The sequence below is a fragment of the Cyprinus carpio genome, chromosome B5 (assembly GCF_018340385.1).
Source record: "Cyprinus carpio isolate SPL01 chromosome B5, ASM1834038v1, whole genome shotgun sequence".
NCBI classification, from domain to species: Eukaryota; Metazoa; Chordata; class Actinopteri; order Cypriniformes; family Cyprinidae; genus Cyprinus; species Cyprinus carpio.
The window spans coordinates 7,992,712-8,020,343 of record NC_056601.1 but is presented as its reverse complement, the minus strand read 5'-3'; the positions used below and the strand labels follow the sequence as shown (position 1 = coordinate 8,020,343).

Below are 27,632 nucleotides of genomic sequence, written 5' to 3'. Positions count from 1 at the left end.
TGCAGGATGACAAAAGATTTATTCGCAAACATGCTTTACAAACATTACGCGTTAAAACAAGTCTTAAAATAAAAGTCAACAATCATATTAAAAAGGTAGCTTTGTGGCGGAATGTCACATATGCTTTTGTAATCTATTTAATTTTTTGAGCACTGAACTATAACGTATGTTTTGTGCAGTCAATTCATGTACAACTTTTCACTATATGGAGGTGTTACATTTGCATTTTCTTCTTGGGCATGCAAGGATAATTTTCAAGCTGCTAAAATGCCCCCAAGGTAAAACTTGAATAAGTTTAAATAAATTAGAAGACCTAAATAAAACCCTAATGTTGTATATAAACTAAACATGACTCATTTCAGGAAAGACCAAACAACAATTAAAATAACAACAGCTAAAATAGCAATCTGTAATACACTGGTTTTATATTTCTTACTATTTTGTATTTAGATATTGTATATTTATTGATTTCCCCAGTCACTGATCAGTAGGGTATATAAAACATCTCATGATTCTCAAGAGCATCAGGACAAACACAAACACTCATGGCCAAAATGCTAATTGTTGGTCAGAATATGCTTAAAGTATACGCATTAAAAATGATTCATTCTGCCTCTGAAAAAAAAAAATCAATGAAGCACTTTGCCTCATATTCCACCCCCCTTCCCAAACAATCAGAAGAAGTTGCACACATAGCATGCTTCTGAAAACATACAGTGACAATATTACCTCTCAGTGAATCAAACACAGTTATGAATCAGCTTTTGTCAAGCTGTACTCGTTCAACCCTCTGTGGTAATACACACTGATACACATTATGCTTGTGTGTGGCCATTGGAAGAACAAGGATCTATTCACGGTAGACATGTTGTTATAGTAGACGAGGATGATTTAATAAGGTAATTATTTTTTTATGGGCAGAACAGCATTTTCATCTTCTAGCACATGAGCAAACACTCAACCACACCCACACACACTTACACTGGCTTGGCTAATTAGAAATCTCCACAGAAAGACATGAGCTGACATAAATGTGTGAGTAGGAAGCATTTAGAAGGCTATGTTACTGTTGAGCTGGAAAATGCCAAATTAATGAAGACAGATTTGTCTTAGACTCCCTGTAATCTGAAAAGTTTGAAAGGGATAAAACACCTAAAAAACAAAAGGCTTGTGTATTATTTCAACTTAATGGTTTTGTGTATTCCTTCCCTTTGAGTGGGCTTTTAACTATAAATGCAGCTGGATCATTAATTTTAGGTCATTTCTATTAACTTTTATGAATTGAAACCATCTCAAAATAAAATAAAAAAAAAGTATAGTAGTCATACACAGGCACACAAGCCCTCATTTGCTTTCAGTATATTGGAAAGTGTGGCCTGAATGTATACAAAATAGGTTTATACCATGGCTATGGATACATAGCCTCGTCACAATTGTGATCTATGAACACACAACTTAACTTGGCTAAACCAGCAGGAGAAAAATTATCTTATTTCACTATGTTAGACTGTATTAAAAAAAGTGAAAAAAAAAAAAAGAAAAATCTGACAATTGATCTGGTGTATCTGTTGTTGTACTTTTACTTATTTATTCATATTGACAATTCCATTGTCTGTTTTTTCTATGTCTGAAATGCAATAAACAAGTTTGGAAAGAAATTTTGGGTAAAACTATCCCTTTCATCCCTTGACAGGAATCATTTAGGCAAGAGATCAACTCTTAAAACTCAATAAAAAAGCAAAAAAGTAAAAACATAACATCTAAGTAAATGCACTACATGTGCACACATTGAAAACTATAACAAAAAATCCCATAAACCTCTTTAGCTTGTGCACTGCATTGCACATCTCATTATGCATGCCTCCTCCTTATCATCATTAAATGCCAAACCATAGGTGGGCTAAAATAGTTATGAAGTTCAGGGAACACAGATGGCATATTACAGTAATCGTAACAGATATGCTTATGTAAGTGCTCGGAGTGGAGAGAAACACGGCATCATATAGTGATATATATCATCATTTGCTATGGCTTGATTTCTCTATTCCATTAACAGGAAATAACAAAAAAAAACTGAAGCACCAACATATTCTCTTTACAACTATCTTATGAATACATAAATAAATGCAATTATATTTTTTCCATTTAAAGGTGAAACACATCAAATGGATTTTACTATGTTACTTAGTATATACAGACACGTTATGCATTAATATACAATTCTTTACATTGCTGAAGCATTCTTTCCTGTTTGGTTCGATTTTTCAAGTGCTCAGAAAGTAAAGCTCGCCGTTCAGCATAACAGCTGCACATAACATTATTTAAGCTGCTGCTTGAGAAGTTGAAACCATTTGTGGCACTGCCTTTGATGACGTTCTTACTGGGTTTATCATCTCCCTCTTTTAAAAATCAACCCTACATGCGAAAAGCATGACAGTACATCTTTAAATACTGTCTTCTAATAAGCCCTAACTAACAGTCCTCCCAAAGTGTCCTATAGTTGCAAAGTGTTTAACAGTAGCAGCATGACAGCAAGGCACAGGACGAATGTGCTGTCCACCAAATCCATTTCTACACTACTTTAAAGCTGCTTGGTCTCAGTCTATCTGATTGCCAGATTATATTCTTGTGCTTTCAGGAGGTTGGTGAGCGGGCTTGTAGCAGGTGTAATTGGGAAATCTTGATGCAATAGGTTGTGCATGCCTATTTGATTCACAGTGTAAAAGGGAGAATCCCATTCCCCTACAGAGTTTAGGAAAATGGAGTTTACAAATGGTTCGGAGACCCAGCGGCATCCATTTTGGAAGTGTTGGATGATGACTCATCAACTTTTTTCGCACTATTTCCTCCTCACTGAGGCAGGAAACCTGAGTTTATCGCCGTGTATTACATCCTGTGTTTGATGTGTGTGTTTGAAGCATTCGGATTTTTAGTTTCGCCTGGGCTACAGTTGGATGCATGTGTTCTGCTGCAGCTTGTCTATAGGCCGGAAAATGGTGTTTGAGCACGTTATGGAAATCTATCGCAAATATTACTGCTCTTATGCTTTATATATTAAGACAGGGTCAATGAGGTGTACTGCAGCAGGGCAAGAACGTGGCTATGGAAGCATGAGCTGTTTATAGTGCTATAATGCAGATCTGTGATGATGTGACTGTAAGCACGTCTCTGTTGCCTTTGGAGGAAGAGCAGTGAGGGTAAAAGTTGCAGAGCCTCTCAGTCCTGCAGCAGTGCTTCTCTCCAGTTAAAGCTGTGATTGGGCCCATGGGTGAGGGGCAGGATGGGTGGATCCACAAGCTGCCAAACGCCTGTCTCACCCATCTCCTCACAAGCACAGAAGCCTAAGTAAGGTATCTGTGAGAGAGACAGGAAAAATGGAAGGAAAGAGAATATCTACAGTAGTTTGTATACATCAATTATCATATATAACATAAAACCAAAATAAATATGTAGGTATACACTACTACACAAAAATGCGGGGTTGCTAAGATTTTTAAAAAGTTTCTGTGAGCATCTTGTGCTCATAAAGGCTGAATTTATTTAGTAAAAAAATATGATTCATTTATGAATATTAAATGAATTCATTTTATTAATATTTTTATTCATGTGATGGAAAAGCTGAATTTTCAGCAGCAAGTCTTCAGTGTCACACGATCCTTCAGAAAACGTTCTAATATGCTAATTTGCTGCTCAAGAAAAATGTCAAAAATCTTTGTGCTACTTGATATCTTGTTAGATATGTGTTACATTTGTCTTTGACGAATATATATTTCAAAAGAACAGTACTTGCAGTATTTATTTGAAATATAAATCTTTTGTAACAAAGAAAAGTCTTTACTTTCACTTTTGATCAATTTAATGCGTCTTTTCTGTACAAAATTATTAATTTCTTGCAAAAGTTTTTTTGAATGATTATTTACAAATTAAATTTTGTATAAATTAAATATAATATGTAATTTACATATATACCTTTTTATGTATATATGTACAGTATGTATATAGGGATTAAATTAGGCAATATTCACATTCCAAAGGTATTTATTAAAAAAGAGAAAAAAACATATTTGGAAAAGATGCACAAGAGATCTAACCTTTCTGACCACTTGCACAAAGTCTTTAGCGTTCTGTGGGGTCAGTCCCTGTATCTGCCTCGTACAAGCCTCCAGAGAGGAAGCATGGGCCACAATCAGCACTGTATTTCCTATTGGACACCACATGGAAAGATGGTAAACATAATGGCCCGGTTTCACAAATGGGGCTTAGCTTAAAGAAACAAGAGTTGGAAAATAAGCCTATTTTCAAAAATAGTGGAGTGTTCCTTTAAGCCAGGACTAGACCTTAGTTAAATTAAGATATTTAAGCAACTTTTACAAAAATGTCTTAGAAGAAAACATTACAGGTGTGCATCTTGACATAGAACAATGACACTGACATATTTTTAAGATATGTCAGAGCAAGATATTTTCAGGTGAGACAGCTCAAACATGTATTTTAGTCTGGGACTAGCTTGAGCCTTGTCTGTGAAACCGGGGGGAAATGTCTTAAAGCATAACACATTTGAATCAGTATAAAAAAATCTAATGTACTAGCACTCATGACCTACCCAGATTATTGCACTCTGACAGTATTTCACGCGTCACTTGGAAGCTGCGACTGATGTATGTTTCATAGGACTCAGACACGGCCAGTTTACTGACAGGAATATGAGGTCTAGATGGGAACAAGATGACTTAATGATCATTAAACATTTGTTTCATTGCAAGAACATATTTGTGAAATCAAAAGGAAACAAAAACAAAAACATAAACAACAAATAATGCTATCATTCAGAAACATCACAGCCAAAAAGTGTAGCAAAAATCACGTATAGTTCATTGAATAAGTTCATCTAATAAAATACCTGTACGTTGTATCCACACTAAGGTTTGCAGCCGCCAGGTCTGCAGGAGGAATCCAGGCAGGTAATGAGGTTCCCGACACCCATTTAGTCCACTCAAACAACCCCGGTTCAACTCTGATTTTAGTCTTCCCATCCTTTTGAAGACCTGAGAAATACAATCCATAACAGAGAAAGAGGCACATGGGAAGAAATTGATTTAGGGGTGTAAATGGGCATGTCTAATGCAGTAAAAACTGATTTGTGAATGAACGGAAGAAAGATGAAAGAGCAAAGGAGGTGCTGTTTTACCTTTGAGGATATTATGAGCTGTTTGCACACAGCGCAGAGATGGAGAACAGTATACAAAGTCTACCACTGTATGACTTTCCAGGAGAGCCTCCCCTGTAAAAACAAATTACACATACAGTAAACACATGATAGTGCCAGTAGCAAAGAAGAAATTACACATTTCATATTTAAAGGGATTCTATTATATTTTTTCACTTTTTGAATTTTAGTCAGTGTGTAGTATGTATGTTTGGGCATAAAAAGATCTACAAAGTTACAAATCTCAAAGTCCACTCCAAAGGGAGATATTTCGTTTTTAAAAAAATCCTTTTTCAAGAACTATCAGAATCAGAATCAGAATCAGAAAGAGCTTTATTGCCAAGTATGCTTGCGCATACAAGGAATTTGTTTTAGTGACATAAGCTTCCAGTACACAAAAGACAACAACACACAGTCAAAAAAATAAAAAAATAAAAACCCTTTGCAGATAAATAAGTGTATAAACAATTGTGCTATAAATGATAATGGAATTGGATTGAGTAAGATGCAGGGATGTACTAGGATGAAGGGGTAACAAATAAATATAAGGATATTGCACATTTTTTTTTTTATTGTATAAGTGGGGAACATTTAACTGTTCATGAGGTAGATTGCCTGGGGGAAGAAACTGTTCTTGTGCCTGACTGTCCTGGTATTTGCAGCTCTGAAGCGCCGGCCAGATGGCAAGAGTTCAAAGATGGGGTAACTTGGGTGTGAGGGATCCAGAGTGATTTTCTGAGCCCTTTTCCTCACTCTGGATGTATACAGTTCTTGAAGGGTGGGCAGGGGAGTACCAATAATCCTTTCAGCAGTCCGAACCGTTCTCTGTAGTCTTCTGATGTCTGATTTTGTAGCTGAACCAAACCACACAGTTATTGAAGTGCACAGGACAGACTCAATGACGGCTGAGTAGAACTGTTTCAGCAGCTCCTGTGGCAGGTTAAACTTCCTCAGCTGGCGAAGGAAGTACAGCCTTTGTTGGGCCTTTTTAACAATGGAGTCAATGTGATTGTCCCACTTCAGGTCCTGAGAGATGGTGGTTCCCAGGAATCTGAATGACTCCACTGCAGCCACAGTGCTGTTCATGATGGTGAGTGGGGGGGGGAGTGCAGGGGGGTTTCTTCTGAAGTCCACGATCATCTCCACTGTTTTGAGCGTGTTCAGCTCCAGGTTGTTAAGACTGCACCAGACAGCCAGCTGCTCAACCTCTTGTCTGTAAGCAGACTCGTCACCGTCCTGGATGAGACCGATGAGTGTGGTGTCGTCTGCAAACTTCAGGAGCTTGACAAAGGGGTCTTTTGAGGTGCAGTCGTTGGTGTACAGCGAGAAGAGCAGGGGGGAGAGAACACATCCCTGAGGGGCACCAGTGTTGGTGGAGCAGCTGTTGGACATGAATTTCCCCAGTCTCACTAGCTGTTGCCTATCTGTCAGAAAGCTGGTGATCCACTGACAGATAGAACTAGGAACAGAGAGCTGGGTCAGTTTGAACTACAGAACTACAACAATTACGGCATAATTACCGTAATTATGAGATACCAACTTGTAAAAAGCGTTCGCGTCCTTGTAGAACTCATAATTACAACTTGTGAATAGAGAGATTTCTGAGAGCTACGACTTGTATCACGTGACCGCTGCACCACCTGACCACTGGGGGGGAGTACATTATCTGTAAATTTGTGTTCTGGAAGTGAACTACACCTTTAACAGTGGTGAGGGACTAACCGACTAGATGAGCCTGTGTGGATCCGAACACAGTGATAGGACAGTCCTTATCATAGTCCCTGTACCCCCCACTCCTCGCTGGGACACTCGTTGGCATATTGAGGTTTGACCGCACATACCGACCTGTTAAAGACAGAGCAAATATACACAAAAGAACAAACATCAAGAAATTAGACATCAACATTCTCACATATTTTGGCCAATACATTCCCACGACTTTCTATGATTTGCTGGATACAGTTACTTCTTTTTAAGATTTGTAGCTGATGAAATATTTTAGGGCTTAATATAACAGTTCAATTTTAAAACTTGCTGATAAATCCAGATTTGGGAACAACTACAAAGAGGTTAAAAAATTGGTTTGGAAAGTTGAGCTCAGACCTTTGGCATCAAAGCACTGAGAGATCCAGTGTTTCCCAAACACTACATCCATTCTCTCACCGTGGCGACACACAAACAATGTTCTCTTAGGCAAACGAGACTGACTGGGTCGTAGGATCTAAAATATATATATATATATATTTGAATAAAACATTATACATAAAAAACTCACATTCTGTCACATGAACACAAGACTCCCTCTCTATAGTTTTACCTGCATAGGTTGACATATAACGCTCAGACTGGGGGGATCCAATGGCATGGGGTCATCAAGGAGACGACCGTCCAAGTGTGAGTCAAGAAAAATCCCACCCACTGCACCCCTGATATTGGTTGGCGGGGTTCCATTAAGGAAAGAAAAAGACCTAAGATAATAGGTAAAGAGATGAGATGTTACTTACTGCTTTTAGTTCTAACATACTGTCACCACAGCCTCATGAATCTTTTGTAACCTTACAAATGCTCTATTGTCACTTTTGATGAATTGAATGCATCCGTGCGGAATAAAAGCATTAATTTCTTAAAAACCAGCAGCTTTAGTCACTTCATGACATCTCTTACCCATGAAAGACCCAAGTGTCACACTCGTCTGCTCTGTTGACGTAGTTTTCTGGCAGTAGCCCAGACAACCCTGTGCTCATCGAGGTCCCATAGACCCAGCCCTCACTGGCAGTGGCCTGTTCTATAGATGACATGAATATGAAGTCACCGGGCACCAGCTCCAGTTCATCATCATTCTGAGGCGCATAAGGGTACATCACCCGCAGGGTTAAAACAGAGAGAGAGACAGTTAATAAGCCACAAAAGCTGAAAAGTCAGTATATGATAAGAAAACTTATTAGTGATCTTTCAGCATTACTGAAAAGAGCATTTTAATTAAACATTCATCAAACCATATTACCAAAAATATATTAAAATGAAAATATTATACTCTTAAAAAGGTTAAAAAAACACATATTTGGTGTAATGAAATGTGTTTATGCTGTTTAAGGTTAAAAAAACACATTATTTTCCACATACTGTACATTATTGTTTCTCCTCTATGCCCCGCCTTCTGAAACGAGTCGATTTTTACAAGGCTCATCGCTCTGAAAAGGGAGGTGTGCTCTGATTGGCCAGCTATCCAGTGCATTGTGATTGGCCAAATGCCTCAAGAGTGTGACGGAAATGTTACGCCTCTTAACATAACGTTATGTCTTGTCCGGCCGGAGCGACAAGACATAAACATAAAACCCATAATAAAAGGGATATAAACATGATTTCCAGTCCTGTCTTCTTTTGGAAGGCAAAAACAAAGTAGTTTCGCTGTCTCAATGAAACAGCGTCACACACCGCGGCCTTGAGTGAGCAGAGGCAGGCGGCTTGAGGCAGATTCTACGAAGGAGCGTACCTTGTGCGTGCGGCAACCACATGTGACGACCCCGGGCTGGACGCCGCTTCGTCCACGGTGAAAGCCCATTCCACAGTGCAAAGTTGATGTATTTCCTCAGCGACCAGCACGGATCAGCTCCAGGCATGACAAAGCAGATATCGTCCTCTTTTGGAAGGCCAAACAAAGTCGTTTCGCTTTCACAGTGAAACATACAGCATTTATACGACATGGCGGCGGCGGCAACAACAATACTACAACGAGAATAAAAGGTACGCCTTCTTTCTTTGTGCGAACATCTGGGCGGCGTTATGCAAATCTTTCCACATACTGACGTAGATATGTGGGGGCGTGTTAGAACGTGCCGTTTCAGGGGGGGCGTGGACGAGTGTTAACTTTTATAAAGAATGTGACTTTGGATTTGAGACATTAGTCTTTGCAACTTTACAGATCTTCTTTATTCACCAAGAGTTTGTAACACTCCAAAGAGAAAGGAAAATTTGAAATCGCATCATATGACCCCTTTAATACTTAATTCTAAGTGTATTAATACTAAGTGTGTCCATGTTAATTATAATTTGGAAATTACTGAAATTATTGTATGGATACAGATTAATCAATGTAGTTTAGACTTTAGATGGAAAATATATTTGGTATCAGCAATGGTAAATTCTATACTAAATGATGATAAATGATATGGGAAAAATTACTTAAAAGAAAACAATATAATATTTAGGATGTTAGCTAAAGAAACAATTGATAACAACAATTTGACTACCTCATGATTGGCAAATCGGATGTCCCGTGACAAGAGTACAGCCTGCCAATCACAGCCCAGGGTTATGTCTACACCTTTGGCAAGTTTTTCTAATGATGCAAGATGATTGGTTTGGAAGTGGTAGGCAAGAGTTACATGAAGCTGCTTCTTATGGGGCTCCACATGAGCATCTAAAGAGAGAGAAAGGGAGAGAAATAAGATTTTATTTTATTTTACATTTAATGAGCCATTTTGGCAATACAAATGCCTGTTTTCTTCAAAACCAGTAGAGCACACTAAAATTGATTTAAAAGAGGTAGAAAGGCACCTCCAAAGACAGAAAATTAAGACTATTGCTCCACTGTGTCATCATCAGGTATAGACAAGCATGCCAATAACAAACAAACACACACACACACACACACCTGCTTTGGAAGCCGCCTCAGTGGCAAAGTCTGCTGCAAAGCTCTTGATCACCTCAGCCACCTTCTCGTCCACAAAGAGGCCAATGAAGTTTGAGGACGAGTAGAATTCTAGGGGGAGCGGGGAGGGGAAACGACCTCTCCACTGACCCACCACTGCCTGCAGAGCTTCACAGAGGGCATCCACCTTGCCATCTGCACACTACAGTGACAGAGAGAGATACAGTCTTACAGAGAGACAGTCCTACATACACAACCATTAAAAAATGTATTAACATTTCAAAAACTTTTTTTTTTCTAAAAGATTCGTGAAAAAAAAAGTAGTACAATTTTATAGCAGTATGCAGAAAGACTGTTTTGAAATGTTTCTTGAGCAACAAATCAGCATATTAAAATGATTTCTGAAGGGTCATGTAACAGCTTTGCCATCACAGGAATAAATTAAGTTTTAAAACATGTTAAATTAGAAAACATAATTTTAAAGTGTAATAATATTCCACAGCATTACTATATATATATATATATATATATTTATATATATATATTACTATAAACTTTTTTAGTTTCCAAGGGCTACGGTGGCCCAGTAGTGCACAACACAACGAAATCACCAAAATACGACACATAGGAGTAATTTCATTGTTTTGTGCCAATTTCTTTGTGTTGCGGCTTGTTTCCATTGTGTTGTTCTGATTTCGTTTGTGTTGCAACTTGTTTCAGTTGTGTTGTAGCTTATTTCCATTGTGTTGTGCTAATTCCATTGTGTTGGCTTTTTGGCTTTTTTCTGATGTGTTGTGGATATTTTGTTGTGTTGTGTACTACTGGGTCACCATAACCATGCAAAAAACAAAAAACATTAAAGATATGGTTGGATATGTTGATGAAGTGCTCTGACCATGAAGAACTGGCAGAGGGTTATGTGAGGGAAGATGTTGTGGGCTTTGTTCTTGCCACATGTGATGCGACTCTGCTGCCAGAAGTTGGAAAGCTGGTTGAGGAGAGGACCGCTGGGTTTCAGGTACAACACATACTCCCTGGGTAAAGGATCATCCAGGAACGGGTCATCCACATGAGAGAACAACCTGCAAAACAGACATTATGAACAGGTGAGCAGTTTAGGATTTAAATCAAGGATGATAAATTTAATTTCATTAATTTAGAAAAATATCAATGAAAAAAAATTCTGACTCCCTGCCAGCAGAGGGCAGCAGTAAACCATTAAAGGTGAAGTGCACATGAAGCTGAGTTCATGATTATATGTGAGCCCACCTGATGGTATAATGTTTTATTTCAGTGTATGTGTCTGTGCATGAGTTAAAATGCAACATATTATCATTTCAAAGCTTAAAGAGTGTCTGTGGCTCAGCACAGTTCAACTGAAATGAACGGCTGTCAAAAACGACATGGGTTATGGCGTATGTGTGTGGGTGTGCACACTCACCAGTCACAGGCTGCTTGTACATTTCTGCCCCCAGTCGAAACCAGAGCTTTTAGCCTGTAACAGAAAGGACAGAGAGAGAGAAAGACATCAGCTCGATTGCTGTACTGGTCACAAAATCAATGGCATCCTTTCCGGAGGATGTTTATCAGTACATTAGCACTGAGGAGTTTTCTCTAAAAAGATCTAAATCTGATATCACAAAGATGTTCCCTTTATTGTTTCTATCTCTGTATGTGAAACGTATCGTTTATCGCCCATGAAATCACACATAGGCTAAACAAACTCTGTGATAATGCTCTAAACCATGCCTTGTTCCCCAGAGCAACACTGGGAAAGCTGGATAATCACTTGTTTACTGACATTTATGAATATTGAGGAGGCTTAATTCTCTGGATTAGTTTAAAGAGGGTCATGTGTGCCAAGGTCACCTACAAGAAGAGCTGAAACACATGCAGTGAGGCACAAAAGACAACACACAGAATTTAAGGTTCTGCACTGTTTATAGGTCACTAATTAAATAAGCAAATTTGTTTCATTTATTATGTGACTTAATCTAAGATCCAATTTCACTAACTTGTGGAGTTCTAGAAGCAAAAGTGCTGCTCTCGTTAAAACAAATACTTTAAATATCAAATATTAATTAATATGAAACGGATTATTTTTTTCTCAAAATACAAAAGACAATTCAATCGACAATTATACTGACAATTAAAAATACAGACATTCTTAACAGTGGTCTCAGACCTCTGGACCCAACTTTATTTATATACAAATAATAACAAGTGATATATAATAAACAGTTCACTGGAATACTTGATTCTAACCGGTCAAATATTTTTTTTTTTTACATAAACACGAAACCATATAAGCTGTCGTTTATGTTTCTCTTATCACTCTGCAATCTCTTTCTTTCTCAGATACTAAAAATTATTTGTTAAATTGTTACATCCTGTGTCGGAGGGTTTCTGAGTATGTATATATGCATGTATCTGTGTGTGTGTGTGTGTGTGTGTGTGTATATACACATATATGTGTGTGTGTGTGTGTGTGTATGTATATATATATATATATATATATATATATATATATATATATATATATATACACATACACACACACACACACACACACACACACACATACATATGTGTGTGTGTGTGTGTGTATAGACACAGATATGCATTCAGTTGATGAAAAGTGACGGCAAAGAATTACATATAGTTACAAACAAATGTAATTTACGCTGTTATTTGAACTATCTATTCAAAGAATCCTGAAAAATCTATAATGATTTCCACAAAAAAAATATTATGCAGGACAACTGTTTTCAACAGTGATAAAAAGAAATGTTTCTTGTGCAGCAAATCAGCATATCAAGTTGATTTCTGAAGAATCATGTGACACTGAAGCAATGGCTGCTGAAATTTCAGCTTTTCCATCACAGATATAATTAGCATTTAAAAAATATATTTAAAATGTTGTGATTAAATAAATACAGCTCCATTTTTAGTAGTGTAGTGTATATTTTTTAAGTTTTGTTTTGCATGCATAAAGAGCAACCCCTGAACTTATTAACATACTAAACATCTCACAAATGCTCTGTCTGACTCATTTAGCAGGTGTCTGGCTTAAAAAGTTTATAGTGGAAAATAATATCACTTGTCTGTGGTTTAAACAACTGCGATGAAAAAGGAAATGTGTGCTATCTCTCTCAGTTGATAAAACACTCGCCACAGCCTTCTCTCTGCCTCTAGTTCTCTTTATATTCTCGCTTTTTTTCATATAGAACTAAAAGGTGTAATTATAAGCTATCTTACACTTGGTACAATAATTTAAGGTCACAGACCCACTTATTTGTACAAGGCCATTTCTAATACAGGCACACACACACACACATTCACAATTAGTGCAAGTACATTACTTTGTACAGATAATTGCACATAATCTTCTCATGTGTAGGATGATATTTCCAAAGCTCGCATCTATACTGTAAAATGACACATAATCCAATCTAAGGTCACGCTAAACTCACTATGTCATTTCCTCATGTGTCAGCTGACATCTCAAAGGCTTTTTTGCCTGAGCAGATTAAATTTTCTTCTAAATCTATAATTAGTGTCTTTTTATAAAAGCTCTAAAAATCACACACTGTCTCACTCTCCGGGGGGAAATGGGGTGCTGTGCAGCGTGAATCTGTTTGAAACCTCACAGTAAAACTGAAAACGTAGTCTGAGGTTTGAACAAAGCAGAAAGAAAAACTGACTAAAAGACAATAGAAAGGGCTGGTCTGCTGATCAGCAATGAGTAATCAGTGTAAACATGATTAACCTGGCAGTTCATTCAGTCTCATGTGACCACAGACATTCAATTTCCACTAACTTAGAATCAGTAAAAATTACTCAGCGACGGATTAATGAAACAATACCAAGAAACCAGAGCAACAGTTCACTACGAATGTATAGAGACATGCTTCCCTTACATCTCACCAGAAAAACCATGACAAGACACAACAACAGAGAAGTCACGCGTCAGAGATGAGGGAAATTATGCAGATTATGCAGACTGTTCAAAGTACAGGAAGCCTTTGGTTATCTGCGCTCCACAATGCGTATTAGTGCATTATAAGCAAACGAACAACATTTACATTCATGTTCACTGCAGATGCAGTAAAGTGATGTATAATAGAGATCCTCCACCATTTGAGACAACAAAGTATTAAGTAAAACAATAATATCATGAAATATTATTACAAATAGGGGTGCAACGGATCGTAGATGATCCGTGATCCGTACGGACCAGGCCCCACGGTTCAGCACGCATGTGATCATGTGATTTGCGGATTAACTGTTAAGTTTAACCATCAAAGAGTGAAAGTTTATCGTTTGCACATGTTTTGTCTTGCCAGTTTACTCATTCAAGCAGTTTTAACTCGCCCAGTTCTTTTCTGTGCGCTTTCATTTAAATTTGAAGATTACTAGAAGTCAATAGTATGTGCATTTTTTGTGTGTAGTAATCCAGTTCACAGTCTATGCACATCGCTCAATTACTCTATATTTAGTTGGCTTCCCAGAGAAAATGGCCATCATGCCAACTAACCCTCCGGGGCCAAAACCACAATGCATGCTGAGATGGGGAAGCCCATGATGCACGGCCATATGTCCATTAGTGTATAAACATATATGCACAATTACCCCGAAAAACATCACAAAGATGTATGCATTCCCCAGCTAAACACATATGAAGAAATGCAATCATGTATGTAGTGCCAAATTATGTTCAAAGTGTGCATATTCTCACACACACACACACACACACAAACAAACTCCGGATACAATACACTCACCATATGGCATGGTTTATGACATCCAAGCATGGTGAGACACATATTCAGACTTTTATACATGCATGATCAACTTCAGATGCTTGTGCAGTCACGCGTACACAAATCATGAATGGGAATAAAACAAAGATGGTTCCTTAAACAGTTGAAGAAAAAAAAACCTACCCAAGGACGAGTTTTACAGTTAATGACAAAAGCCCTGTTGTATAAAAATGCACAAGCGGGTGTCACTGTACAAGGTGTTTATTGGTGGAGCATAAAAATCCCTATCCGATTGCAGAAGCACCACAATGAAACTTCAACCATCTGGTTTGTTTTGAAGTTAATATGTAAAAGCACTATAACAGTAGCTTTTGTTGAGAAAATATTTTCCCAAGAACCCTCAACATAGGCCTGAAGTTGTTGAATAGGGTGAATATTACTAACATATAAACCCACATTAATCAAAGGGATTTACAGAGGTTTCCAAGCAGCATTTGAACAAACTCCACATTTGCACTTTGAAGACTTCTTCACACCCCAAATCTAACACTCCACCCACACACTCAAACTTTCATCACACATACATCCACAAAAACACACAAGTGAGGCCACACACACACATACCGACTCTTATAGAGCCCATATGTTAAACAGCACGTATATTTAGTCTACCCAATGCACATGTGAAATCAGAAGTGAAAATCATTCTGCATCCGGAATCTCTCTCTCTCACACACACACACACGCAAGCGCACTTTACTTGTTTGATTATCCATCAGCTTCTATATATGTGTCTGTATTGTGTTACAGGCCATCTCCTCCTCCCTTCCCCTCTGGTCAGTGCTCCAGGCAGGAACTCAATGATTTATTTATAACCTGTATTTCCTGTGCAGCATTTGAAAGGGATGAAGAGGCAGGTCCAGGGAGTACATTTGTCTGGGTGTGCTTTTGTGTGTGGGTTTGGTTGAATATGACAATTCATACATGAAAAATATGCACTCTTATCTAGTTTTTTTTTTTTTTTTTTAATCTTTCTGCCTGTTGTTAATCAGCCCTTGTAGCATTTTCTTGAGAGGTGGAGTTCAAAATGTATAACATATGTACTGAGAATTGGTTCTAAGTCAGTGTTTGTGCATATTTGCGCCATCTTTTTTCACTGCTTTGGCCCAATCTCCAAACTCTATGGGGAAATAGTCACTTCCTGTTTACAGAGGAGCAAGTTAACATGTATTCCCATTCAGCACAACACAGAGCAACACCCTCCCACACACACACACACAAAAGCACAGATATAAAACGGGGTTTCCTCAGTACAAATAAGCATGTGAAACATCAGTGATATTAATAATGAGGGGATTTCATCAGACAATAATGCCCATTTTAGATCCTGGACACTTTTGTCTCACATTTAAGACAACCCACTTAACATTATATAATAGTGACCTTATTTGGTTTAACTTGTTTTTCAGTTTGTTTAGCAATTATAGTTATATACGCCTGTAGAGTTGCTACTATACACCAAAACAAAGTTTTTTAGTCTTTTAGTTTTTAGTTTAATCTTTCTGAAAATCCTGTGTCGAATTGTGTTTTGTTTGTAAATGAATCCATGGTAAAACGAAGTGAACAAAGGACCGAGTTCTTACTGACGTGGTCTGGATCTTCATTAAAAATTAAGTTTATCCACTCTTTCCCAATGCTGGGATCAGAAGGAAGGCAATGCAAAAAACTTGGCAATGCACAGCATCTTGTTGTCTTCTGAGCCTTTTTTTAATGTTTGGTTTCGGCATAGACCTGTGCATTTGCCTTTCTCGTAAACACTACATGCGCAAATCGGTAGGCGGGGCTAAACAGGCAGTGATGTTGATCTTCTTGCGGAGGCGGTGCTTATCCACACTATTACATCATAGAGTGGCACATTCCTCAACTTGTCGTTTTGGCAGACTGCCTACAATATAAGCTGTTTTTAGACTAACGAGAAAGAAAGAATTTTGGTTTCTCAGTTCATGACCCCTTTGAACAAGTTTAACAGCAAGAGCTTACGATTTTAATTTGCTCATACCAAATGGCCTATTACCTTTTTAAGTAATGTCAATGTTTTCGACATTCGATTAAAACCGTTTGTCTGACAAAATAGAAGTTGCATTTGGAAGGGAATTTGAAGTACAAAAACCTCTAGTTAATTTTCCACTGAGGTAAAAGTTGCCCACATCACGTACCTCAGTGAGGGTCAGACGATCATTTCGATTTAAACCATGCATTTTATCAGTTACCAGCCAACCGGCGAGCAACTCCATTTCACTTGCCAGAACAAATTTCCACTCGCATTTGGCGCTCGAAGGGTGTTAATTTTGGATCTTACTGCCACACCATCTCTCTTTCTCTTCCATTCTTTTTAGTTCTCCTCCAACCCACAAAGAGAAAATGAGAGGAAAGAATAACAAATGCAGTGTGTGATGTCTCTGATTGTTCTGCTCTCTCCCTCCGTGCACATATCCTCATGCACAATTGTTATCCTCCGACAATAAGCCCTTCTGCCTCTGTAAGTAACAGGACTGGCTGGCCGTAAAGATCTTTTCACGCTCGTCTCGTGTTCTCAGCCCCGCTAGTTAACAGCTTATTATGTTAAAACTACAGGGAAGACACTCACAGCTTTTGTGAGTGTTCTCTCACTTGGTTAGGGTGCATGAGACGGGGCAGATGGTGACACTGTTCATGTAGACAGACACAGAAAAGACCAACAGGGCATAAAGGAAGAATCACAAGATTCATAAAGTGGGGATTAAAAATAGGATTTATTCATGTAACTCAGGCAGTAACAAAAAAAAAACAAAAAAAAACAGCTTATATAAGTGAATTACTGTTGAACAAGTAAGAAAATTGACTTGATGGAAACCTATAAAACTGTTGAGCTAGAAACTCTTTGAGACAAAGAGTGTGTGTCTATGGTTTTTAGGTGTGACCATGGGTTTGAACATGCGTGTGCATGACTAAAACATGATTCACTGTGACTGAACAATTAACAACAATTTCTGCCATTTAGAAATGTCACGACAGACAGAACGAGACGTATGAAGGTCTAGATTCCACAGGCACAATCAGAATCACACTGCTGCTTCTTCCATTACAGCTCATCATCTGGAAACTTTGAGCTTGACCCTGTAGTGTTTCGGTCTCATATTCTCAGATTCAGTGTTCGGTTCGGTTCAAATATAATCAGCACAAGGGTTTTACCAGAAGAGATGTAACTCTAACTGTAGAAACAATTCAAAATGCTTGTCTGTGTGTAGTGTGAAGGAAGACTGGCACTGACAAAACGGTTAAACATACTCTCTTTTGTATTGAATAACCATGCAAATTATGCGGTACGTTTATTCAGTACTAAATATATCAAAGTACCAAGGTATTCCTGTCTGATATATCATGACTCTACCATGGAACTTGCACAATACTTTTTTTTGTAAGGGGTTCAATACAGAAACCACGCATTTCACTGTTTAAAAAAAAAAAAAAAAAAAAAAAACTGTTAACTGCGTTATCTTACCATATGATAAAAAAACTGTAAATGGTTTAACATTGCATTATACATAATTTACTGTAAAATGTTTTTGTAAATAAAAACTAGAAATTACCGTATAATTTACAGTGAAAAAAGTAAAAAGGACATTCCCAGAAGTTCCAGCGTGATATATCACCTACATTATATTTTATTTAAACAGCTTTGTTTTTAGTATCAGTAATGTACATTATTTATTGCATTATTTTAGAGTCAAGTGTGTTACCCTGATGGTGTAGATTTTGGTATTTCAAATAGATTGGTATATTACAATTATATCACTTAAAGAAATATAAGTTGTTAAATATACCTTTTCTTCAGTAAATGTAACAGGGTATTTTTACAGTATGGTTAAAGTTACTTATTTAGCTGGAATTACATCACACATTTCTGATAATTATGCAAAATTAACTACAGCTAATACACAAGTTACATGTAGTAATGAAAACTCTGGTTTCTGCCAAAGTACAAAAGTTACCACAGTTGTTTTTTCTATAACAGAACTGAATAAATACAGCCAGTTTTAGAAGCTACGGTACATTATGTCCCAAACATTTTTGATTATTCAAAATGATTTATTCATGTCTGCTCTATGATTTATTCAGCATTAGTTTATTCATAGCCAGAAGAGACAGTGTATATGAGTAGAGAAACATCTTTTGACAGAACTGCAAAAATGTAAACCCTTCAGTTTATTAATTTCTAAACAAATGACCTATCACGCCATTAGACAACACCAGTTGGCTAACACTTAACCAAAGCTCCCTTAGTTTTCACCAAAATTCCAGTTACAACAACAAAAATGATGATCACTTAGTAAGAAGTCATAAAAGAAGTTAAAACAAAAGAGAGATTTTATAAACTTATTGTTTGGGGATCTCAAATTAATTGAACAATAACAATGATACTGGTAATAATTTCATAAAGTTCTATTTGTTAACATTAGTTAACTACAGTGAACGTGAACTAACATGGAAACATATAGTTAATTTTAACATTTACTAATACATCATTTAAATAAAAAACTGTATCTGTTAATACTGACCTGAGCTGACATGAACTAATAATGAACAGTAGCATTTTTATTAACTATTGTTAACAAATTTTTATAAATACTGTTGATGTTAGTTAATGCATTAAATAATAGGACCATATTGTTAAGTGTTTCTGTAGCAACTATTGTGGTATTTTGATGGAAACCACAGTTAGCTTGGTATATTTAAAGGAATATTTAAGTTCACTATATGGAAATTAATTTTAATTGGAGAATAAATGTGAGGATAGAACATCAAGGCAATACAGAGATGTATTTTTGTCTGTTTGTTCTTTCAGTGTACAATACACCTGACACTACACACTTCAGTCCAATATACGGTTATACATATATCGGTTCATATTTGCTGCGACTACAAGAGGAGGCTGTGTACATATCTCTCACGTATCTCTTTTGATTCAATTGCTGTGAACTTTTGCCATTGTATTTTACAATATGCATATATGTCTATGCATGTACCTCAATACATTTAAAGTTTTGAGCGTGCATGTGTCTTTCCACACCCACGTCTCTGTGTCTCAGCACATATGGGTTCCTTTATGTCCCAGCAGCCACGGCGCTCTCTAAAGGTCACAAACCACTTCCTGAAATGGGGCACTTCCTCTTAGAGGACAAACTTTGCACTGTGAGTTTACAAGGAGTCTGCAAGCGTAGGAGTACTGTTCATAAACATGAAATTGTCATTTTGAAGACATACTATAAATTGAAAATTTATGAAATTATTTAAAATACAACTTCAAAAACTCACTTACAGTGAGAACAGAGTGTTTTTTATTCAGTTAAGTAGTAACAAAGTAAGTCCATTTAACTAAATCAATAACAAAGTTACTAAGTGACGTTTGTAATCCTTCTAAAACCTGTGCTAAGGAAAGAAAGGTCTGGAGCTGTGATTTCATGTATTTGCATTCGTAGGAAATAATAGCCAAAGGTGATAGACTGAGACAAAACACACAGTAGGAGACAGTTTCAATAGAGGAAAATATTACTTCTCAGTGATTGCTCTTGTATAGCTCAGGAAACTTACTAAAGTTCCCATTTATCTTTTTAAGTTACAATTTGTTCCAAGAGAAGTAAACAGAAAATAGAAATATATGTACACTACCATTCAGATTTGGGATCATTATGATTATATGTTTTCAAAAGAAGTCTCTTACAAATACCAAGGCTGTTTATTTGATTAAAAAATATATAAAATTGTTATATTTTTCTATGTTTTAATATATTTTATTTCAGCAGCCATTATTCCAGTTTCAGTGTCACATGATCCTTAACATGGTGCAGAAATCATTCTAATATGCTGATTTGGTGCTGCTAAAAAAAAAACAAAAAAAAAAAAACACTAATTTCTTATTTTTATCAATGCTGGAAACACTTGTGCTGCCTAATATTTTTGTAGTAACGTGATACATTTCAAAAATTTTCACGATTTTCATGATACATTCTTTTTCATTTTTGATTGACACTTCATTCTGACACTTTTAATCAATTAATTCCTTGCTAATAACAGTATCAATATCTTTCAAAAAAATATTTTGAACGGCATAGTGAGTATAAATATATATATAGAGACAAAGAAAGAGAGTGACAGATATAAAGATATAAAGATTTAGCTATGCAAAAGAGGAACATCACATCAAAGCTAAAATACACAGCCACACACACATACATATACACATATACACAGACACACGGCACACATACATACACACACACACACGCAACTCTGATAAGCAACAGACTTCAGAAAAAGATTCCATTTGCTCTTCATTTAATCTCACTGGTGTATAGGAAAAAAACAAATGAGAGAGATCTTGTTTGTGATTTTTCCATTCTATAGTCAAGCACAAATATTAACCCTTATGTAAAAAAGTCTGTACAGTTACTTTCTACTTACTTAAGTCTATACAATTACTTATCTTTTTCAGGTTTAGCAGATCTAAATACTTTACATCAGGAATTAACAGACTGTATTTTTTAAGACAAATCAACCTAAACATTACATTTTGAAACTTTTATCTTTTATTGTTTATCCAACTGCCAGTTGTTTGCAAAAATTTGGTGGTACAGTAAGGGTTGACTGTTTTCTGTTCAGCTCAAGGCTCTAGATACCACACTGCCATGGCCTTCCTACTTCCCATATTTCCTCCAAAAGAGAGGCTCATCATGCGATGACTCCACACCCAAAGCAAAGGCTATGTTGTCATTAAGAGACTCTGAGTCATAGATTATTACTGAATATCCGAGAATGGACAAATATGATCATGTACTACAATATAATGAAGATCAGGCAGCTTTGTTGAGTCGATGCAACAGAATCAAAAAATGAGAGCAGATGCAAATCTACACACCCCACAGGTGATGGACAGCCAGAACACATGACTCATGTACAAATACGTGCACACCAACACAAGGCCAAACCCAGAACACATTTGGCTTTTATTCTTACAAAGCCTATGAGTACGTTTCGTACACAAACCATATAAATGTATCCCAAATATACTGTTTGCATCTGGTTCACCAAAAAAAAGGATAATTGTGACAATTTTCTCATGTTCTCCCAAATCTGTATGACTTACATTCTCCCAATTAACACAAAAGCATAAATTCTTTCTTCCATGCTCTTCCTCATGTTTGTACAAAGAAAGAAAAATAAAACTTTCTCACGCCACAAAAATGGTCCATATGCAAGTGTGCATTATTCCAATTCTTTTAAAGCCATATGATAGTTTTGTTTGAGATACATAAAATCAGGTCTCATTGATGAGTTCATGAGAGGAGTAGTGACATTTGATTTGTAAATGATCATTCTTTCTAATCCGATCTTTTCAATGAATCAGTTGATTTGTTTTACCAAAAAGGTCTGAATGATTTGTTTGAGAATTTGACTCATTTGCTTCTTGGGTTCGACTCACAGAGATCTGGTTGCAAATTTGGGCACAATCTTCACCAGAGGATCATCATCATACAGATTTGGAATGACATGAAGTTGAGAAAATAAAGACAGAATCATCATTTTTGGGTAAACTATCTTTTAAACATGATTTTCTTTATCTTCAATATTGCCACTATTAAATACCACCATCTGACTTTTGAAACTGAACTTTTCAAACTCAAAGCAGCTTTGAATTTTGTCACAATGCTGTGTTCTTTGAACTGAACATTTCAGACTCACACTCTTCTTTAAAAACTCCTTGCTCTCGGTTCTCCTTCTGCCTTTTTCTAGTGGAAAATTTGTGCAACTCCTGCATCATCAGGCGAAACTGGAAAGAGTCCCTAAGCAGCCGGGACACAGAAACATCAGTGTTTCCACCCAATGTATGAGAGCTTCCCACTCTAACTGACCTTAACACACACACACACACACACACAAACTGACAGACTGCTAATAAGTTTGGCTCCCACAGACTCACACGGAAACCTCCAAAAAAAAGCAATGTTTCAAAACTTTTACACATTTGGTTACAACACAGCTGTGGCAAAACACAAACGACCTAGCTACTTACATACGAATTTGCATCATTCTCTCAGAAAACTGTATATTTCTGACTTCACAGAAATTAAATTGTCTTTAAGGGGCAAAATATTACAGTCCAAATGTTTGAGATCACACTAAAAATGTGTTTTTTTTTAAACAAAAAGACTATTACACATATATAATACATGTAAGCTAATAATTATTTTCTGTTTATTATGCAAAATCTATAAACATTACAATTCTACACTGTTGTCAAAATAAAAAAATCTAAATAATTAAAAGCTACAAATTCATGTAACCAGTGTTATAATGTGCAGTATGAAAACTGACATATTCTGAGATTTGCTACATTTAAAATGCAACAGTGTTATTCAATTTTAACTGTTTTTAAAGAATAACTTTGAGTGTTAGATTATAAAAAAGGAATATAAATGTGAAAACAGTGGAAATGAGAATGGACAATTACTTTCCGATATAAATTTAATCTGTGTGTGTAGCCTATATATACTTTGGACCCCACTGTATATATATGGATGAAATGTTAGAAGATTAAGTTTGTAAGCGTAGAAATATAACTAAAAGTCTCACAATACCTAAAAGTTAAACCAGTTACCCACAGCATCTTACCTTAGTGCTATAGCTGATGCCATAAACAGGGTGCGGTGGTGAGGAAGAGGTCTTATTTTGTCTCAGTGGTTTAACATACATGCTGGCATCTTAACTTATCATTTCATTTCACAATAACCTCCAGCCCAATTGTTGCACATCACTGGTAACTAAGCATCGATGTCACATCTGAGTCTCTTGTCCAGAATAAATATTAAAATATAGAGCTAGTGCTTGTAAAACAATACATAAAGGGCTTCAAAATACACTTCAAAGAGCACACTGCAGTACAATTTATATACTTATGATCTGACAGATAGATTATGAAGAATACTCAGGTTTGAAACAGAAAAATCAAACATCATGTAAAGGTAAAACTAAACTTATTTAGATTAAACAAACGCAACTTAATCAATGGAATGTAACAGCAACAGAAAACAAAAACTCTTCTACAAAAGTGTTCTAATAAAATAGCTATTCATTAAAACATTTCACTTATCTTCCCACTGAAAACAAAGTCTTCCGCCCATCTATCTCACTGACAATTCCAGCTGCAAGACTGATGGGGTCTCCTGGCATGTGTAGCCATGTTTAGGCTATTACGTACTAGAACAGGGAAAGTATGATGCAAATGTCAAATATTTGAATTCACAGTTTGTCCTTTCAAGACCCTTCAATGCTGAAACTGTCGTAATCTGTTATATTCGGACTACTCAAAATAAGTGGTCCCAGTTGACTTTCTGTTCAGAAACATACTCAGTGAATGTTATATCACTATCTTGACCAGATTACCGGTGTTAATACTTTCTCATTGTGGGTTACAATTACATGTGGGTCGGCAATTAAGCATAAAAAATGAGAAACAGTGGGGGGAATAAAACTTAACAAACAAGGCATGAATTTCTTATAAAGAAATGCTTTTTATATAATGACTTAATTTTGTCTCAACGGTTATATTGCATGGCAGATGATGTATACAAATGTAAAAAGGTCACAATTGCTGAAATAAATATGACACATGCAATTAACTGGTGATATTAATTAGTGTTTAACAAACGGTTAACTAAATTTCAACTATCTGAACTACAGAGCTTCTTTTTCCTTTGATCACAACATTATTTTCAAATCTTCACTTTCTCCTTCTCCTCTTAAGGGCATGGTCAACTGCTTTCCATCTATCCAAAACTATACACCATGGCTTATCACTATCTTTTATATACATTACACTCATCACATTTAAAAGCATGTTATGCCAACCACCCATATACATACTACTTGACATCTAACACTTGAACAAACTCTTAAATGCTGTCAGAAGCAGACGGACTAACCACAGAAGGCTAGAAAACTAGCATACCACTGCTTCCAATGTCAGCAAATGGCAAATATTTGGCCAAATGTTTAGAATTCTCATGTTAAGTGCTTAATCCACAAACAACATCAACAGTCTCCACAGGGACAAAGATTTCGATCTGCATCAAACCTGAGATTCATCCACAACACACAATAAAGACATCTTGACCTGTTCACCTTTGTTCACTCTCCTCGGATTAAACATGAACGCAACATTTGGCCTGTACAATCCCAATCTCGACACAAAACCGTAATAACACAGAGGCAAGGAGGATTCCGCACAGATTATGGAAACTGCAGGATTAAGCCCAAGCTAAAAGTAAATACACGAGAGAGGGACCGAGAGAAAACAGGAGAGAGAAAATATGTGTGGTTAAAAGAGGAAGAGATGAACTGTAATTTTGATGAATGAGAATCTAGCTCCTCACTGACAGCAACCTAATGCAGCCTTCATGGTTGGTTGAAGATACCTTACTCCAACCATCCTCCTCAATGCAGTACAGTGATGGGAAGCACAGATGTTCAGCTTTGGCAACTTCTAAATCAAGTCACTCACTGTATCGAGAAAAGAGGTATGGTGCCACATATGGTATGACATCACTTTTTGTAAAGAGCTGATTGTATTAATTGTATTGATCTCTTTCCGAACCACTTCCATTAAAAAAATATTACTGGAGCACAATGACTTGCATACTGTGCATTCTTATGACAATCGTGTACTGAAACACACACACAAAAAAAAAGTCTCAGTAAGTGTTTCCTGCATCGCTATTCTGTGGCTGTGCAATGCCTACCATATCAAGACAAACAGCACAGCACACCAAGTGTGGTACATTTCCCGAACAAATGACGGGTTCTTTTTACATTCACATATGAATCAGTCAGAGTGGTTACTGAATTGATTTGACTCAATTAAACTGAACCATGAACTGTTACTATTATGCAGTGTTTAAAAGTTCACTCAGTTTGTTTTTGTTTACATGTAGACAGCTCATTCTTGAGCAGCTGCTCAAAGTGCTATAAGTATATTAATATTGTGATAGTCAACTGTCAACTACATGACAAAGTTGGTCATGTAATGCAATGGTGGCACCATTATCATTGGCATTAGTGAGCAACCCGCACTCACATAAAATAAAACTACTTTTCTAGAAGACTGTTTTCTATGTAAGTGTGAATCATGATATTTCTCAACAGTTCTATTTTTATTAGCAAAAAAAAAAAAAACATTCACTGCACTTTTAAGGCTTTTGTTGTGACCAATTTAAACGGACAAGCAAATAAATAATAAATAAATAAATAAATGTAGCAACACAAAGGTTTCATTTGTGGTTAATTAGCAAAAATTAGTTAACGTGAACTAACAATGAAAAATAATTTTAAAGCACTTATTAAACAGTTAATTTCAACATTTACTACATTTCATCTATGCAACAGATGTTTATGATTATTTTAATTCCTTTTTATGTAAAGCATTTTGAAATACGCTTATGTGTGAAATGTGCTATATAAATAAAATTGCCTAAAATTACATCAAATGTTGTATCTTTTAAAATTGTTTATTATTCCTGAACTAACAATCAACATCTGGATTTTATTAACTAACGTTAATAAAGATTAATCAATACTGTAACAAATGAACTGCCCATTGTTAGTTAATTTTAGTTGTTGACTAACGTTATAACGACATACCATATGTTATTTTAAGTTTTGTTTGTTTAGAAATGTTATATAACAGTTAGGGCCAATTATTAGATCGCATGTGTGCCAAACAACAGCTCTGTGAAAAAGCAATTAAAAGTCTGGGCAAACACTCCATCTGCTAGAACTGCACTACTACATTTAATTCTGATTTGTTAAAGGGACAGAGAAATAGTTCGTAGAATCGTTATTGTTAGATTCCTTACGATTGCATGTTCAAGTGCCATAATGCCAGGAAAATAACTGTAAAAGAATAACGGGCAGCAATTATGGATGCGCTGACACAACGCTAATATGGACAGCGGTGCTCTCTGCTCTGACCTCCCAGCTCTGCCAACCTCATCCGCTCGAGGAAGCGCTGGTAGCAGAACATGTCCTGTCCGGACAGATGCAGCCCAGAACATGTACGACGAGCTTATAAGAACGGCTTAATGAGGCAACAGGAAAAGAACTTTACACACAGTAAACCATTGCCAACTGAGCCCGTTTCCACACGTTAATCAATAACACAACCAGACCGACGCCATTAGAAAAGCAACTTGCACTAAAGGTTTTAAATATCTGCCGTATTTCCAAGCGGTTTGGCAGTGCTCTTATCACAAGCGTTTGTGTTCTTAACGTTTACAGCTGTGCTTGCAGCTGCGTGATGCCTGAGATCTGGGAAAGATGAAACTCTGGTACTTACGCCCTGGTTTTAGGGAAGCCCATTGACAGCAAAACATCCAGACTGTTTCCATGTTTGACAGTTCCTGGCCGGTTCTGCCGCTGCATCCGTGGAGCCACTTTGGCATATAGGTCCTCTTTTGCTGCCATGGTTCAGCTTTCCATTTGGCTTCAGAAAAGCGAATTGCTTACTTTTGATGCGTCCAAATGGACGGACACTACACACATTTAAAACATCGGATTGAGCGCTACAGTATCTGCGTTAAAGGCTTGTTCAAAAACGCTCCATTATTCCTCACAGTCGGACAGACAGGAGTATTGGCGGACGCGCTACAATGTTTCTAAACACAAAATGATTTGAGCTTCCTGCTGGAGCGCTCATGTCATTACAGTTTGAGAAAGGGGTCACCAGTCGGAAGTCAATCTCATTTGCTCCGCGTATCGATAAACACCGCTGTCGCTGTCCGCCAGGGGAAGAAATATAATTCGCCGGAGCCACACGCGGCTCGGGGTATAGTTAGAAATGCTGTAGCGGGCGCGTCGCGTGCGAAAACTATCAATACTTGTTACATTGGTTCCTCCTAGACATGACTTATTTATGAATGGG

General features: G+C 36.8%; 1 protein-coding gene across 1 annotated transcript; it reads right to left on the bottom strand.

Moving 5' to 3' along the window:
* On the bottom strand, nucleotides 1–27,632 carry LOC109101795 (ubiquitin-associated and SH3 domain-containing protein B-like). Its single transcript, XM_042724054.1, has 14 exons — nucleotides 27,048–27,632; nucleotides 11,299–11,352; nucleotides 10,753–10,939; nucleotides 9,861–10,059; nucleotides 9,457–9,626; nucleotides 7,871–8,079; nucleotides 7,524–7,674; nucleotides 7,310–7,427; nucleotides 6,929–7,051; nucleotides 5,189–5,281; nucleotides 4,901–5,045; nucleotides 4,604–4,710; nucleotides 4,092–4,201; nucleotides 1–3,354 (listed from the first exon to the last, which is right to left on the bottom strand). Exons 1-14 carry the CDS (start codon nucleotides 27,173–27,175, stop codon nucleotides 3,217–3,219), a joined length of 1,932 nt encoding a protein of 643 aa, XP_042579988.1. The 5' UTR covers nucleotides 27,176–27,632; the 3' UTR covers nucleotides 1–3,216.